Consider the following 18,197-nt stretch of genomic DNA (forward strand, 5'->3'; position numbering starts at 1 on the left):
CACAAGAGCTGTCATGGAACGGCCGATGTGCCCTTATGCATCCTGGTTGCTTACATCACCCCACTCGTGACGTCTCACTTTTCTGTTTGACTGATTTTACACATGCTTCTGTACAGGGTCTTGCTGGGGGCGTTCCACGCAGCTCGAGTTCCTGAAGGGGAACCAATCATAAGTAGCATGGGTATATTTGTAGCAATAGTATAAAAAAAATTATTTGTCAAAATAATCGATATTTATTTTATGCCAAAATCATTAGGATGTTAAGTAAAGATAATGTTCCATGAAGATATTTTGTAGTTTTCTTACCGTAAATATATCAAAACTTCATTTCTGATTAGTAATATGCATTGCCAAGAACTAGGCGATTTTTTTTTTTTGCACCCTCAGATTCCAGATATTCAAATAGTTGTCATATCCTAACAAACCATACATCAATGGAAAGCTTATTTATTCAATTTTGAAAATTTTTGACACTTAAGACTGGTTTTGTGATCCAGGGTCACATATGAAAACATTTGAGATGTATTATTTTATTTCTTATAAAGAATTTTCTTTGCATCATTAATATTATTAAAATTGTTCTTATAACAATTATTCATATTTGAACTAATAATTCACCAAGTAGCTTTTTGATGAACTTGTTTGAAGTTTTGATGGCTCTTGGGAAACTTTCTATGAGAAAGGCTGTATTGATTTATGAGTCAAACCATGTGGGACAAAAGTAATTTCAGTAATGCTCCATAGAACAATTATGAAATATCAATAATGACTGAATAACACAGATTATGAAATACCGCCTATGAGTCTTTTATACAGATTTAATGAGAATTTTCAAATTGCAATAGGCAACCAAGACTAAACATTTTCAAGAATGCAAACTCAAAATCTTGCCCGAATTTCCCCCCAATTTTACTAATATAAAATGTACACTTGCAAGCATTTTAGCAATAATGCAGTGTAACAATAAGGAGCATTACTACAAGTTCCTTATAACATTATACATGAGGAACACAACAACAACAATGGCTAGGAATTTGAGAACTCTATGTATTAATAAAAGAGTGAATTTGTTATTTTTATATGCAACCTATTCAGTAATTTTCAGATTTGTTTTTATATTAATATTTTACTTCAATATTAAAGAATACAGCGGTTTTTAAAGGCTTAGAACAAATTAATGAATGTTTATTTGTTTATTTATTCATAGGAAACGATCTGGTGCTTCAACATCCACATATTTGGATGCAGCATGATTCACATTATATTTGTTATGCTATATTTGAAAACATCCTTCCAAACTAAGATTTAATACTTGTCTCATTTAATAGATCAACATCGCCCTCTAGTGTAGATATAAAGAAACAGAGATCTTCACTTAGAAAACACTCCTACATTATACATAGAGTTAGTAGTTACTTTAAAGTTTCACTGCAAACATTTGACATAAATGTGAAACGAATAAACATAAATTGATTATTTTGCTCTCTTTCCTCAGAATATGCCCGGCCTGCACGATGGACTCCAACAGCACAGAGTTGGGCCTGTACTCACCATCCAACGCCCTGGAAGTGGGAATCTACCCGGCATCCACTCCATGGCCATTGCTCCAGAACACAAGCCTCATCAACCTCAGTGATGTTTTCAAGCTCAATGGGAGTAATGTCGAGGTTGATGGTCAATCCTATGATCCTCTGGGCGGCCATTCACTCTGGCAGGTCATTCTCATTGTTGTGTTTACAGGACTGCTTTCCCTTATTACTATTATCGGCAACATCTTGGTCATGGTGTCGTTTAAGGTCAACCGCCAGCTCAAAACAGTTAACAATTACTTCCTACTAAGTTTAGCCGTGGCAGATCTCATCATTGGGGTCATCTCTATGAACCTGTACACTACCTACATTGTCATGGGCCACTGGGCAATGGGAAACTGGGCATGTGACCTCTGGCTAGCAATAGACTACGTAGCCAGCAATGCATCTGTCATGAATCTGCTGGTCATTAGCTTTGACCGGTATTTCTCCATCACAAGGCCTCTGACGTACCGTGCCAAACGCACCACCAGGCGGGCAGGAGTGATGATTGGCCTGGCGTGGTTTGTGTCGCTCATACTTTGGGCTCCTGCCATTTTGTTCTGGCAGTATTTTGTAGGAGAAAGAACCGTTCCAATGGATAAATGCTACATTCAATTTCTCTCAGAGCCTATTATTACATTTTGCACTGCAATGGCAGCTTTCTACCTGCCGGTGACGATAATGAGTGTTCTGTACTGGCGAATATACAAAGAGACAGAGAACCGTTCTCGGGAACTTGCAGGATTACAAGGCTCGGTTGGAAGGTTCGGAGGCGTCGAGCGACCGCGCTTCCATCTCCGTGCCACTGGGGGGAGCTCTAGAAGCTGCAGCAGCTTCGAACTAGGCCAACCTGGCCACAAACAAAGCTCCCTTCATGGCCTGAGTGGCCGATTCCACTGCTGGGGGTGGAAGGCGGGTGGCAGGGATAAAGGTGGGCCGCACCGGGAGGCAGATCAGAGCAGCAGCGACAGCTGGAATAACAACGACGCTGGACTGTCAGCTGACCACTCGGGCTCATCTGACGACGACGAGAGCGCGCCATCCACCACGCGGGCGATATTCTCCATTGTTCTCAGTCTGCCTGGCATGAAGGCAGCTGTAAACTCCCAGGTCACTTCTTGTGAGGATTTGGACACTGAGGAAGATCCATTACGGTCCCCTGTGGAGAATGACGGCAGGGATGGCAGCATCACCCGCTCCATCACCAACGGGAACAAGAGGTTTGTTGGAAGCATGAGTAAAGTTCACTCAGTGTCTGCCATACAACCGTCAATGGATCCAAACATTGATGGAACCAACACCACTGTTAAATCCCCCTCAGCGCCTATAACTTTCAAAGAGGCAGTCCTAGCAAAGCGTTTCGCAGCTCGTGCAAGGACGCAAATCACCAAGCGGAAGCGTATGTCGCTAATAAAAGAAAAGAAAGCGGCGCAAACTTTAAGCGCCATCCTTTTCGCTTTCATTATTACGTGGACACCTTATAACATTATGGTGCTAGTAAACACCTTCTGTAATGGCTGCATACCTGAGAACCTCTGGGCACTAGGCTATTGGCTATGCTACGTTAACAGTACAGTAAATCCTATGTGCTATGCCCTTTGCAACAAGACTTTTCGTACCACTTTCAAGATGATCCTGCTTTGTCGCTGGGACCAGAAAAAAAGCAAGCCAAGCTTTCCACAAAGACAGGCTGTGAGATTTCACAGGAGCATACCTACAGACTCCACATAGCAACCTGGTGGCAAAGCTAACTTGCTAATGCTAAAATGTAAGTTTCAAAGGGTGATTCCTCAAGTATCTGTACTATATAATGAAGCTTTAATGTGTGAGTCTCAACGTAGAAGTGTAGACGTCAGTCACTTAGGATTTCGGGTCACTATATTGTAAAATTTTAAGACACTGTGGTTTAGTGTACAAAGAGTTTCAGTGATACTGAAGCACAACAAAGCAAGTGCAGTGGCCATCAGAACTTCCGGTGGACTTTTATATGCCTTTTACTAAATCAGCAGTGCCAACTTTCAGGAGTTCAGCAGCGACATATAAAAAGGACATTTGAAAGGAGACTGTATTTTGAACCTCAAAGAGCTGATTGGATGTGATGCTCTCAATTACTTGTTTGACTATTTTGGGGTTGAATATTAAATATCTCGTTTTTGTCAGTAAAACAGAAACTAAAATGTGATTTTTAAATAAGGTGATGTATATCAAAGTATTTACAGTGAAGATATTTCTTTTTCTAAGTGAACTGTGCTGATTTCTGTGAAAATGTGCCACACAGAGGTTCAGTGTCTTTGCTGTCTCGGTAAGTGTAAGTGTTCTATTCATAAACAGCACTTCCGTAAGCTGCTCTTGTATAAAGCGTGGTTGTTTACATTTGTTTTGCTACAAGTATTTTAATAGCTATTATGTAGGTTTTCGGTGCACATTATGTTTGTATATTTTGGAATGCCTTATGTTTGGACTTTAAGATTGTGCACTGAATATACTGGGCTAGCTGTGAAATCATTTATGGAACCTAAAGAATGTTTTTAACTGTTTAATGGACATTTAGATTTTTATATTAGTGCATTGGAACATAATTCCATTTACAACCAAATGTTTGGGAATGCCAGGCTTTAACATAACAGGCCAATTTAGTTTCCCAAAGCAGCTGCAGATTTGCTTTATAAAAAGCACACAAAATACAGATCTATTGTGTCTTTTTTCAACTATGGGCTCCTTTGGCACTGTAGAGAAATAAAAATCACTTAAAACAGTTAATTTAATTTGCCTACAAACAACCCTGCTGAAAAAAAAGAGGATATGCTGGTTAGGTTTGTTTTGACGCTGGGATGCTTGTTTATGCTGGTCCTTTGCTGGTTTATGTTGGTCCTTTGCTGGTTTGTGCTGGTCCTTTCGCTGGTTAATGCTGATCCTTTGCTGGTTTAAGCTGGTCATGTGCTGGCAAAAGATCAGCATAAACCAGCGAAAGGACCAGCACAAACCAGCAAAGGACCAGCATAAACCAGCGAAAGGACCAGCATAAACTAACATCCCAGCGTCAAAACAAACGTAAACAGCATATGCCTTTTTTTTTTCAAGAGGAAATATCCAACAGAGGTCATCAATCAGTGGTCAATATCCAACACATCATGTATATGTGGATTTCCATCATATCTCAAATAATGTAATTAATAACAGTAATAAAGTTTATTATCATTCTTTGCTGGAAATTGCATTTAAAATATTTATGGAATTTCCCTTTTCAAACACGCAGTTAAATAACATTCTTCACAAAAATTAAAGCTTTATTCGAAATAACAACAATTTTAAACTTGCCATTCTGTTCCAACACTAGTGTTTTGAAGAAATATTATGAATAATTGCCTGATTTGTAACTTACCCGCCATTTGTATTAAATAAACACAAACCTTTTGATATGTTTTTATGTTTTACATTGCAAACGATGGCTGTATGTTTTGTAAGGCCTTGTAAGATCAAAGTTAAAATTGAGCTTCTGTGCGGTATGTTGTTTGTGGCTGTGCTGTCGTTTTGTTCCAAATTGGCTGTGTAGAAGTTAGAATTGAATTATAGAGTTACTGTCAGATTTGTGATAACTGTTGGATGTTACAAAAATACAGCCCAGTGCAAAATGCATTTTTATCCTCCGATTGTTTCTCAAAATAAATGTAACATCTTAAAATGAACCGGTGCTCTTTTTAAATAACAAAAAAATATGTTTGTGGAAACTTGCATGTCGGTTTGTATTGTTAAGTCATAAAGCCCTAACACTGTGTGTGTGTATGAAAGAAGATGCATAAATTGCTACTGGTGGCATGTAATAGGAAGAGAAACCATGTGATGACAGCATTCATGTGATTGAGGAAGAGGAGCAGCCCAGCGAATATCACAAACACTTACTTGTTCCCTCAGTTTACTAGAGACTCCATCCAGGCAAGTATGTACTTTATTTCTGAACTTCTCTCTTTATGCTTTTCTGTATAGTTTGACAGGTCTCCTGTTCATTCTTGGTCCTGTTCAGATCAATTTGGATTAGCAGTGACCTTCTAGAGACTAATCATACAGCAGTAAATCAGACCTCTTACACCACTGAGAGTTGTGAGGAATAGAGAGATGTATCTGTATGTGACAAGACATCAGTAGTTTCATGCCTTGAGGAAAACATTTCATTTGTAATGAAGGTCATGTTGAACTTGCTTTAAATAAATGCAGGAATATTTTCTAGATATTTTGAAATTTTCTTTCTCTTCCATAGACTTAACTATATGGTTCTGAAATTTAGTTTAGTCTTAATCTTTTATTGATATAAAAAATAATTTCTGTAGGCATCGATATCTGTGTACTGGATTAAAATGAATGTTGTATAAATCGGTTGAAAGCTCACTGGGTATGTTTCTGATGCCAAAATCTGGAGGATAACTCTGACTTCAGGCCTGTTGGCCACAGTCGTACATCAGTTTATGAGATCAGTACATAAGCTCACATGATGCTGCTGGCATACTGTCTCTCTCTCTCTCTCTCTCTCTCTCTCTCTCACACACACACACACACACACACACACACAAAAAGGGGTATAAAAAAAAACTTAATTTTGTTACCTTCTTACCTCGTAAGTAGCATGGGTATTTTTGTAGCAGTCGCCAAAAATACACTGTATGGGTCAAAATTATAGATTTTTCTATGCCAAAAATCATTAGGATTTCAAGTAAAGATCATGCTGCATGAGGATATTGTGTACATTTCCTACTGTTAATATATCAAAACTTAGTTTTTAATGAGTAATATGCATTGCTAAGAACTGCATTTGGACAACTTTAAAAGTGATTTTTTTTTTTAATGTTTTGAATTTTTATTTAATTTTTATTTTTGCACCCTCAAGATTCCAGATTTTCAAATAGTCATATCCTAATTGTACTATAAACTATACTAACAAACTGATTTAAAAAGTCTCATAAAATCTAAAAATAAAATTACCCCATGATTTTGTAGTCTAGGGTCACAAATTAAGATATTTTTTATGAAATTTGAGAGCTTTCTGGTACTGCATATACAGCATCACTTCTGACAAGTTCAAGACCCAGAATGTTAGTAAGGACATTGTCAAATCCTCTGTGCCTTGTATAAAAGCAGAAAAATTTACACATGTGGGTCGTTGTGTCTCTCGTGAATGTGCACTGAAGACTGACAAGGAAGAGAAGAAATTGTTGATTAAAGTGATTGTTTTTGGAAGTAACATCTAATTTACTTTCCTATTGCAAAACAAACAGAAAAGTTAACCAACTTCTTGTTTTCCATAGAAAGTGGAAAATCTTTTTTGGGGCATAATACAAAAATAGAATATGTAATTTAAAAATAATTCCACTTCTTATTCTGTTGTTTATTCAGCTCAGTTTTAATCAATTTGTATCCTCCTCTCAGGTCAGTATAGCAAGAATCAATATGCAAACCATTCAGACCATAGAGATGCAGTTACCTGTCCTGCGAGAGAGTTTCCACTCCTCTCCCTTCAGAGAGAGAGTGAAAGAACGGAGGAAGAGCAGCCTGACAAATCTCATCAGAAGACAACAGCAGCAGTTATTATTCCAGCAACAACATTCAGAATTACATCAGAAGCAACAGCTGTTGTCACCCTCACAGGGCCACACTGCACATGCTCAGTTGGTCCGCTCTTCCAGCAGCCCGTTATGTGACTTAGTAGAGCAAATAGATGAGCAAGAGAAAATGAAAGAGACCGGGAGGCAGGGGGAGCTGTCTCTCAAGCAGTCCTCGGCTATTGCGTCACAGCCTGCATCATCAAAGCAGCTGCTGCCGATGGTGAAGAGAGAGAGAGAGGGATTAGAGAGGGAGAGGGAGAAAGTGCAAGGGAGCACGGAGAGGGAGAGAGGAGAGAAGAGAGAGCAGACAAGAGAACGAGAAAGTCAGTCTTATCACACACGTTCCCAGCATGGCCTGATCGCTAAAGGTGTTCGCCTTCTGAGGAGCATGGGAAACCAGGAGGCCAAGCAGAAGAAGACCACTGTCACAACAGGAGTGGAAGGTGCTGGGAATGGGGCAAGCACTGAGGACCGAGACCATGAACATCTCAAGAAGATTAAGAAAAGTAAATTGTCAGACGACTCGGGCAAGAAGAAATCCAAATCGGAAGGCTCCAGAGGTTCTGTATTTTCCAACATCCGTATCAGAAAGGGCCTCTCCCGGAAAGGGTTGTCCAAAGAGGATGTACTGGACGATGGGATTAGGATTAACAGCATGGATGCTAACGGCAGCAGCAATGGTGGAATATCGGGTGATGAGCTGGAGGGTCTCACGCCTGATAGTAAGCAACTCACGGCTGAAAGCAGGCAGTCAACTCTGGACACGACAGAAGATGATGCTGAGAGAGAGACTGAGGGATCAGGGTCAGATACAGACCTCTACAGCTACCACTCAGCCGCTGAGGCTCAAGATCTGCTGTCGGATATCCAGAGGATTATCGGACAACAGCAGCAGATGGAGGGAATTTCTGAGGGGCAAAACTGTAGTGGACAAGTAGGGTCTGATGGCCAGACTGAGGTCACTCAGGGTCTTACTTGTAGTAGTCTTGCTTGTATGGGTGAACCAGAGAAGGTAGAAGGTGTATCTGCATCTATCAGCAAAGAACAAGATCTTAAATATAGTGGGGACACAGTAGAAGGGGTGATTATAACCACACTAAAGGCAGAAGCAGGTGGTGAAGTGACTGATGTTGCAAATAAAGCTGAACGTTTGAGCAGTTTTGCCATTGACTATTGCATTCAGGATAGTACCACTGACACAAGTAGTGCCCAGGATACCACAGCTGTTACCACATCTACCAGTAACTACAGTTTTCAAGATACTACAGCAACATCCACCTCCTATGAGAGTGCCGAGGAGATCCTGGAGAGTTCATCTCTATCATCTCCTCTTGAAGAGTGTCATTACGATAGCAATAGCCTGACTCAAAGCCTAGAAGTCGGCCTCAATTCAAGAAATCAGACCAGCTCAATGTCCAAAATCAGACGGGTAATTTTCGTCCCACAGAAGAGCATTAGTAGTGTAGAGCTGAACGTAGAGGGTGATGGTCATGTAGAGGAGGTAGATTGTGAGTATTCTCACCAACAGAGAAGGAAAAGCAGTGGCGCGTCCATCACACAGTGGTCATCTGAGAACTTTTTAGGCTTAGGGTCAAGACCACGTAGAACTTCCAGCGCTAACCTCGGGGTTAAACCTTATCCTACAGTACACACTTCTTATGTTAAAACAACCACCAGACAGCTTACATCACCTATAATATCTCCATTGACCACTCCGTCCCTTAGCCCAATGTGTCCTCGCAGGGTCGGCTTAGAGCTGGGCTCAGTTCAGGGGTCATACAGAGCAGGAAGCTGGAGAACACAGAGACAACGGTCCTGTAGCATTGCAGGTCCGGTGGGTTGTCATGAAGAATGGTGTGAAGCCATACATGATCAGTCAGAGCTTGTTGATCATGGCTTCCAAACCCTCAGATCCAGGCAAACACCATCTGCCTTTCCAGATGTGTTTTCAGGTAAGCCATTGTGCATTTTGACTGATTAAATATCAATGTTCACACTTATAATCAAAGAGAACTGATGTCTAGAACAATAAAAAAAAAACACTGGAACTTATCTTAGAGACACATAATCACTGTTACAGAAGTTCATGTTTTTAAATGACTGATTCCATGAACTTTTAAGATGTGTAATTCCATGTCTTAAGAGATGGTTGCCAAGACATGGTATAAATCCCTTGTATTATTTTTCCATTCTTTAATCTGGTTCACTACCCTCAAGGTTTAGTGAGCAGTCAAAAAACATAAAATCTGGCTCTGAAAAATGCACACTACACACATAGCCACAATCCCACAGAAACACACATTAGCTACTGGCTAAGAAAGCTAGGGCTTCTGCCTCACTGAATCAGAGTGCCACAGAAAGTCACTCAAATACACAGTCATACATAGTGACTGCTCCTGACAATGAAGGTTACAGCAGGACAAATCAGATACGAAGGAATAGATAAAGATAAAAAAGGGAGATATGGAGACAATTAGGGGCTATTTGGATCCTGTCTTGATTTCATAAGCTATCATCCATATCTAAATGTTTTTACTAAGCCTTGAAGACACTGAAGCATCAAGTGCTTATTCAGCCAAAGGTTAATGTCTTGGAAACTCAAAGGCACATTTGTGCTCTGAATATCTAGCTAAAATAAAAGTACATGTAGTTATATAGTTGTTTTAATGCTTTCTGATTAACACTAAAGGTGTTGTATTTTACAAACAACTTTAGGTGGGGTAATGTAGAGGGTAATGGCCATGTAGAGGAGGTAGGTAGAATTAGGAATTTCTACTTTACTCTTAGACACATTAATTTGCATCAAGTTTCAAATATGCATGCTGGTTTTATATAGTGCATGCATTTACTTGATGCTTCAAACAAAATTATTGAAGGGTTGAAAGTAAAAAATTGATCAAATTCAACAATTAGTTATTCCTGCAAGCCTTAGCAGGATTGCTAACTTTATTTCTAGGTCAAATTAATCTGAGACAGTTGTGAGCTGAGAAAGCATAAAGTTATTTATTAGTAATTTTACATCCAAATTCAGACAGCACATGACAGAGAATGTAATAAGAAAATTAGAGTCATGTTTTGTAGGAAGAGTTTTTTTTTTTTTTTTCTTATCGATGTTACACAGAAATCGGTCAATTTACCAGGCCATGATGGAAGACTCGGGATCAGCTATCATGTCCATCTGATAAATGAGAGAGAGGAAGTTCAAGAGTATGCATGCTTGGGATGGAGAAATAATTAATTCAGAAACGAGCACACACACACACATCAGTTGACCAAATGAAAAGGCTCTACTTGATTCTGATGTGAAATAAATAATGAAGACAAAAGCTCCACAATTTCCACTTTATTTGTTTTGCTGATTCGAAGCATCACTGCATCCAGACACTCAAGTCAGGGTCAGAGAAAAAAAAAAAAAAAAAAAATATATATATATATATATATATATATATATATATATATATATATATATATATATATATATATATATATATATATATATATATATATATATATATTTACTGATAAGTAGACCTCAGCAGTCATATAGAATTAGAAATAGAATATTTAATTATAATCTTTTCAATTTCACTCTCTAACAGGTCGCTCTCTGTTCGAGAGGTGTCTTGTACAGTGGGGTTATTCTGAACATGGCACTGCTGAACGGGATGTTGAAAGATTCTGTTCCCATATTCTGGCTTTGGGGATTCTACAGCCTTTCAGTGACTGCATCAAGGAACCACCCACAGGAAGTGATGTTACAGATAAGCCCATTTTCAATGTATGACCATCTCAGTATGTAATAATTGTCTCTTTAATATTTTATCATGCACAACTTCATAAAGCATAATTTTTTAAAATGAAAGCATCTGAGGAGCTTATTTTTTATCTTACAGTATATAGGGAAACCCCAAATGATCATTCTGTCATCATTAACTCTTCTGTTGAACACAAAAGAAAATATTTTGAAGAATGCCGGTAACCAAACTGTTGCTGGTAGCCACCGAAATGTTTAGGTTTAGGTTTTAAAATAAATTAGTCTGTACGACTGAACATTTCAATCATACATTATTTCAATTAATATAATTCTCTATCAGACATATACACACTATAATTATAATGTTGAAATAAAATTTGAACCCATACATAATAAGCACAGATATTAAGTCTTCAAGCTCAGCACTAGATTGCATGAGGAAGAAACGGAAAGCTGTTGATGAGTGTTACTAAAAATGTGCCAAATTTCACACATTTTATATCACTTTGTTGAACAACCCACAGAGTTGACTCTGCCTGAGCAGATGTGAGATGAGCTCAGCAGCAGGGCAACTTTAGGCTGTTGTTTGAGACAGAGAAAGAGATGCACATTATGTATTTATTATCTCACGCATGATAAAATTGTGAGATTATTCTGTTTCAGCACACAAGGCATGTTGTAATGCAGTTATGTTAGATTGATATGCTAAAACATGCAACAATGTTTTCATGCTTTTGTGCTCAGCCCGATGTGACCTGAATAGAAGGACTCTTTCTCTTTTTCTCTTTCGCTTCACCAGCCAAAGCAGATTTGTGTCTGCACAGATAAACATTTAACACTGCTTCTGCGACTTTCCCTTCCCCCTTTCTACGTCATCACACACATACACACTTAACCTGCTTTAACAGTGTGAACAAACATATTTATGTTGTGTGAGTATGCAGCATATTTTTAGACCAAGTACAGCGCACATTCACAAACATGTGTAAATATGTGTATCCGGTGCTTAGGCATGCTTAAATGGACACATCTGCATGCATAAGCCATCTGACCAAGTTATGTAAGATGGGTCACATGCCCTCTGGTGCTGCTCCATCTTTGTATTCATCTCTGAATGTAGCAAAGATCAGATTCATTATTCGTTTCTATCCAGATGGCTGTGTATTTTATTCCTACATGTTTTCTATATTTTGCTATCACCTGTCTACTGTATATGGTATATGACACAGGAATCATATAATTCTCATTATATAATTCTCAAGGGACAGTTTATCCAAAATGGAAATGTCATTCCAAACTTGCACCACTTACGTTCATCTTCTGAACACAAATTAAGCTATTGTGGATGTACTTTTTGTATTTTTGTTGTGAGATTTCTGACCCTTCGAGACAGCAATGCAACTGACATGTTCAAGACCCAGAAAGATAGTAAGGACATCATTAAAATAAAGTGAAAGTGAAGTGACATTCAGCCAATTATGGTGACCCATACTCAGAATTTGTGCTCTGCATTTAACCCATCCGAAATGCACACACACAGAGCAGTGAACACACACACACACACACACACTGTGAGCACACACCCGGAGCAGTGGGCAGCCATTTATGCTGCGGCGCCCGGGGAGCAGTTGGGGGTTCGATGCCTTGCTCAAGGACACCTAAGTCATGCAGAACCTGATTTTACCAAGTGAGACATGTTCCTGGGACAACATCGTTGTTGACCCTGGAACAACATTGTGATTAACCAATCAGATTTGAAGAACCAGTTTTTAGATTTTGTGAAGTTTACGCTTAAAATCAGTGTTTGGTGCTTGTACATCAGTGTCATTCATCTATCATTTCCTCTGATTTTAGGGATTACTCATGGTTAAGGTTAGGTTTAGGTGTAGGGATATGGTTAAGAATATATTTTTGGAGTAAAATGTTGTTCCAGGGTCAACAAAATATGTTGACCTAGGAACACATCGAACTTGGCAAAATCAGGACGTGCCTAAGTCATGGTATTGAAGGTGAAGAGAGAACTGTACATGCACTCCCCCCACCCACAATTCCGTCCAGCCCGAGACTAGAACCCACAACCCTTCGATTGGGAGTCCAACCCTCTAACCATTAGGCCACGACTTCCCTAAATAGTCCATGAGTCAATCGTGTCAGTTGCATTGCTGTCTATGCAGGGTCAGAAAGCTCTCATTTCATCAGAAAATATTTTAATATGTGTTCTGAAGATGTAAAAAAGGTCTTATGGGTTTGGAACGACATGAAGGTAAGTAATTAATGACTGAATTGTCATTTTTATGTGAACTATCCCTTTAAGCATCGTTCACAATGAAGATTTGAATAAAAATATAATTCTGTCCCAAAGCATTATTCCAAAGATACTTAAATTCACAAAAACACTATTCTGTTAATTAGTTTAATTACCACTCTTTATTATTATTCTAAACCTTGAGCAGTTTTATTTCTCTGAATCTGTTCAGACAAGTGTTTCTCTTGACCTTGTCCAATCAGCAGTCATAATGTTTAAAAAAGGACAAAACAACACATTAAAGGCAACTTTAAAGTATTCTATATTACTTGTGCACTTTATTCCAAGACTTCTGAAGTCATATGATAGCTTTATGTGAGGAACAGACTACAATTTAAGTTTAATTTAAATATTGCTATTACCATTCCGTTTCATTGTTTGGCAAAGAGCAGCTCAGACATTTGAACAGGTTTCTAAAGAAAGAATGATGACAGAATCTTCATGTCTGGGTGAACTATCCCTTTAACAAGCACTGCTGCTAAGTGACTGAAATAACTTCACAAAAACCTTGTTGTGCTGGTAGATGGCAGAACATGACTTAACACTGTGATTTCACGAGGACAGTATAGTAGCAGCATTATTGCCACTATTCACTTTGCCAAATATCTGACTGTTGTCTAGAGTCAGATTTCATAATTTTGTTCAAATATTTGTCAGAAACACACAGGTATGATGTAATAAATGTAGGTCTCTAGCCAGTAAGAATCTTTGTGTGTCAGAGCAAAAATGCACAATGGTGTTTTGAATAGGGCAGACTAATGATTGACAGGTAGAGCCATTATCAGAGTATACTGTACTATATAACACACTGTATGAACACATACAGATGCACTCAGATATACACATTTTGCATGTAAAAAAATGTACACACACAAACCTGATTCCAAAAAAGTTTGGACACTGTACAAATTAAAAAAAAAAAAAAAAAAAAAAAAAAAAAACATAATGCAATGATGTGGAAGTTTCAAATTTCAATATTTTATTCAGAAAATACAACATAGATAACATATAAAATGTTTAAACTGAGAAAATGTATAATTTCAACACATCTCTAAAAAGTTGGGACAAGGCCATGTTTACCACTGTGTGGCATCCCCTCTTCTTTTTATAACAGTCTGCAAACGTCTGGGGACTGAGGAGACAAGTTGCTCAAGTTTAGGAATAGGAATGTTGACTCTTTCTTGTCTAATACAGGCATCTAGTTGCTCAACCGTCATAAGGGGAAGTTGTGGTCTAGTGGTCTAGAGTTTGACTCCTAACTATAGGGTTGTGGGTTCGAGTCTCAGGCTGGCTATACCATGACTTAGGTGCCATTGAGCAAGGCACTGAACCCCCAACTACTCCCCTTGCTCCGCAGCATAAATGGCTTCCCACTGCTCTGGGTGTGTGTTCATGCTTTGTGTGTGTATACTTTGGATGGGTTAAATGCTGAGTATGGGTCACCATACTTGGCTAAATGTCCCATCACTTTAGGTCTTCTTTGTCACATCTTCCTTTTATGATGTGTCAGATGTTTTCTATGGGTGAAAGATCTGTACTGCAGGCTGGCCATTACAGTACCCGGATCCTTCTTCTACGCAGCCATGATGTTGTAATTGATGCAGTATGCGGTCTGGCATTGTCATGTTGGAAAATGCAAGGTCTTTCCATGACAACGTCTGGATGGGAGCATATGTTGTTCTAGAACTTGGATATACCTTTCAGCACTGATGGTGCCTTTCCAGATGTGTAAGCTGCCCATGCCACACATACTCATGCAACCCCATACCATCAGATATGCTAGCTTCTGAACGGAGCGCTGATAACAGCTTGGGTTGTCCTTTTCCTCTTTAGTCCGTATGACCACAGAACAGTTTTCCACATTGCCACAGCCCATTTTAAACGAGCCTTGGCCCACAGAAAACACCTGCGCTTCTGGATCATGTTTAGATATGGATCATGCTTCTTTTTTGCCAGCTAAAACTCTTTTTTGATAGAGTTATAGCTGGCAACGGGGAATGGCACAGTGCATTGTGTTCACCGACAATGTTTTCTGGAAGTATTCCTGAGGCCATGTTGTGATTTCCATTACAGTAGCGTTCCTGTATGTTATGCAGTGCTGTCTAAGGGCCCTAAGATCACGGGCATCCAATATGGTTTTCTAGCCTTGACCCTAACGTACAGAGATTGTTCCAGATTCTCTAAATCTTTGGATGATATTATGCACTGTTGATGATGATAACTTCAAACTCTTTGCAATTTTTCTCTGAGAAACTCCTTTCTGATATTGCTCCACTATTATTCGCGACGGCATTGGGGGAATTAGTGATCCTCTGCCCATCTTGACTTCTGAGAGACACTGACACTCTGAGAGGCTCTTTTTATACTCATTTCACGTTGTCAATTGACCTAATAAGTAGCATATTGGTCCTCCAGCTGCTCCTTATATGTACATTTAACTTTTCCAGACTCTTATTGCACCCAGTCCCAAATTTTTCGGAATGTGTAGCTCTCATGAAATACAAAATGAGTCAATATTTGGCATGACATTTCAAAATGTCTCACTTTCAACATTTGATATGTTGTCAAATTCTATTGTGAATAAAATATAAGTTTATTAGATTTGTAAATTATTCCATTCCTTTTTTACTCACAATCAGTGTCCCAGCTTTTTTTGGAATCTGGTTTCTACACATATATATTTATTAATCAGGAAAATGTGTACTGTTTAACAGTCAAACCTGTTATATCCAGCTTGTACAGACATGCGGGGCAACTCTGTTCGCTGCATGCTTAAGCAAAACCCAACTTTTGTGAATGGACAGCCTCGGGAACAACATTTCAATATGTATAAGACAAATGCCATGTATTCTTTCTGCCCTGGTCAGTTGTGCTGTTCTTCTCTCAGTCTGCCAGCAGAGGTCGTCCTTCACTCAGCGCTGCCACAAAATTCTACACTTTGCTTGCTGTCTAATCAGAAAAGCAGCTCCAGGAACAGAAAGCTAATTTTAGATTCTTGTATGCAGTGTAAAACATGCATTGCCAGAATCAGCTGTTTTAATTCCAGCTCTGCTTCTTTCACAAATCCAGAAGGAGCAGCTGTATACCTGGGCTCCAATGGGACAGAATGAGATCAGAACACCTGGGCAGCTCCAAACAATGTCGCCTCCAAGTCCGTCCCCCATTTCCACACAGCTGCAAGTATGTGAACATATATAGTTTTATATATCCAAAGAAGGAACTGATCTACTATTATTGCCTTTTTATGATATCTGATGTTTATTATGGTACTGAATGATTGCCATATATTGTATATGGTTATTCTAAGAAATCCATAGAATCTTACATTTAGAAAAATATATTGCTATGTCCAAAGTTAATTTCATCCTACTTACTAAACATCTTGGAATTATAATGAAGTACTATAAATATCATGGTACATGAATTTCAGCACTATGGTTTATCTCAAAGTACCTTAGTATTGCCATCTAATACTGTATACCATCACTGTACCATGGTGACACCCTAGTACCTTCTATACTGTATGAGTAACAAAAATGCTCAATGCCAGTGCCATGATTTATGCATTTTGGTGGTATTGTATTTTTGATATTTTTGAATGTAATCATATTAATACTGTGCTATTGGAAATGTTATATGTGATAAAACTTTGATATTTGTTTAAAGTATATTTGATTACCATTTAAAATGTATAGTGTATGAATACAGTAATAATTCAGTACCGTGTTAAATATCAACTTCAAAATGTATTTTGTTTATTATTAATTAATTTTTAGTTTTTGGAAATGGTACTGATGGTACTTATTTTTTGAACATGGTGACATCGTAGCCTAATAATACCATGTATTATTTTTTTTTTTCAATGTAATATGGTAAAATCATGTTATTGTCTGAAGGACCTTGCAGTACAATATGAACAACATTGTGTATGAATATGGTAATGATTCAGTGCCATGTTAAATACCTTGGTATTACCATCTGATTTCATTGCTGCACCCATGCACATTTTTGTTGGACCTATGTGTAATAAAACATGCATTTGCTTTTCTGTATCGTCCATGGATATGCATGTTTGTGAGTGTAAACACTTAGCTAGTTTTAAATCATTCTCCCTCAGGTTCAACACCCTTCCATTGCTAAGAAAGGATTTTAGCACTTCGAAAGCCATACATCTCTTTAGCGTTGCTATGAGACCCTCTGTAAACAGCATCCTAACAGCATTTAACCTGATCTAAACATCTGTCCAGCAGGCGCAGTGCCTGCCATTGCGTATTAAGATCCACAGTGTTTGAATTCTGAAATGATAAATGGCCGCTTGCATTCCATTGTTCAAAGCACACACGCAACACCTTATGTTACATCTTATTCCTCATGTTTCTGGTAGGAATATACTTTAATGTGATTAGGAATGCAGACTCCATCGCAATTGGAACTGGCTTTACTGCCCTCCAGTTCTTGTGTTGACATTTGTGCAGAACATGTCTTTTTTACAGTGATACTTGTAATATTTAACATATATTATGGCCTATGAAGTTTAGAGCCAAAGTTTTCCAAGCCTCCCTGGCTGTAGAAGAGGGTTTTGTGAATGAAAGTGCCCCCCCAAACCCATGTCAGTCTGACAGGGCCCAACATGAAACCAGACTCCATGTGTGTGATATGTTCTCCGTTCCCCCCAACCCTTCACACAGACCCACACAAGCTCTTTGAAGCCGTTTGAAGCTGTGTAATAGAAAAGCACAAACCCTTCCCTCTTCATTCCCAGAGACTCTGCGGCTCGCCTTTTAGGAGTCCTCAGAGACAACTTCTGGAGTCTAGACTTGTTGGACTTCCTTGACCCTCGCTGCCAGATTGTATGTGTGCGTGACAAAGTTGTGTTGTGTGTGTGTTTATCACCGTGTTTGTGTTTTTGCCAAGTGCATCCTTTGTGTGTTGTGTGCTGATTTTTACATGCTGACTGTGGTGGTTCATTCATT

General features: G+C 38.7%; 2 protein-coding genes across 5 annotated transcripts in view; both read left to right on the plus strand.

Moving 5' to 3' along the window:
• The window catches only part of chrm3a (cholinergic receptor, muscarinic 3a), an 84,834-nt gene extending 79,577 nt beyond the window's left edge, over positions 1-5,257 (plus strand). For all 4 annotated transcript variants that reach the window (XM_052580860.1, XM_052580862.1, XM_052580859.1 and 1 more), the window contains one exon: positions 1,496-5,257. In XM_052580860.1, the coding sequence (XP_052436820.1) occupies positions 1,515-3,302 (1,788 nt within the window). In that variant the 5' untranslated portion in view covers positions 1,496-1,514 and the 3' untranslated portion in view covers positions 3,303-5,257. The remainder of the gene's footprint in view (positions 1-1,495) is intronic.
• Positions 5,258-5,466: 209 nt separating this feature from the next.
• Positions 5,467-18,197, plus strand: part of fmn2a (formin 2a) — a 39,643-nt gene continuing 26,912 nt past the window's right edge. Inside the window, exons 1-4 of the mRNA XM_052580855.1 lie at positions 5,467-5,508; positions 6,990-9,117; positions 10,765-10,943; positions 16,294-16,404. Of these exons, the coding sequence (XP_052436815.1) occupies positions 7,011-9,117; positions 10,765-10,943; positions 16,294-16,404 (2,397 nt within the window). The 5' untranslated portion in view covers positions 5,467-5,508; positions 6,990-7,010. The remainder of the gene's footprint in view (positions 5,509-6,989; positions 9,118-10,764; positions 10,944-16,293; positions 16,405-18,197) is intronic.

The sequence above is a fragment of the Carassius gibelio genome, chromosome B17, assembly GCF_023724105.1.
Source record: "Carassius gibelio isolate Cgi1373 ecotype wild population from Czech Republic chromosome B17, carGib1.2-hapl.c, whole genome shotgun sequence".
Lineage (NCBI taxonomy): Eukaryota > Metazoa > Chordata > Actinopteri > Cypriniformes > Cyprinidae > Carassius > Carassius gibelio.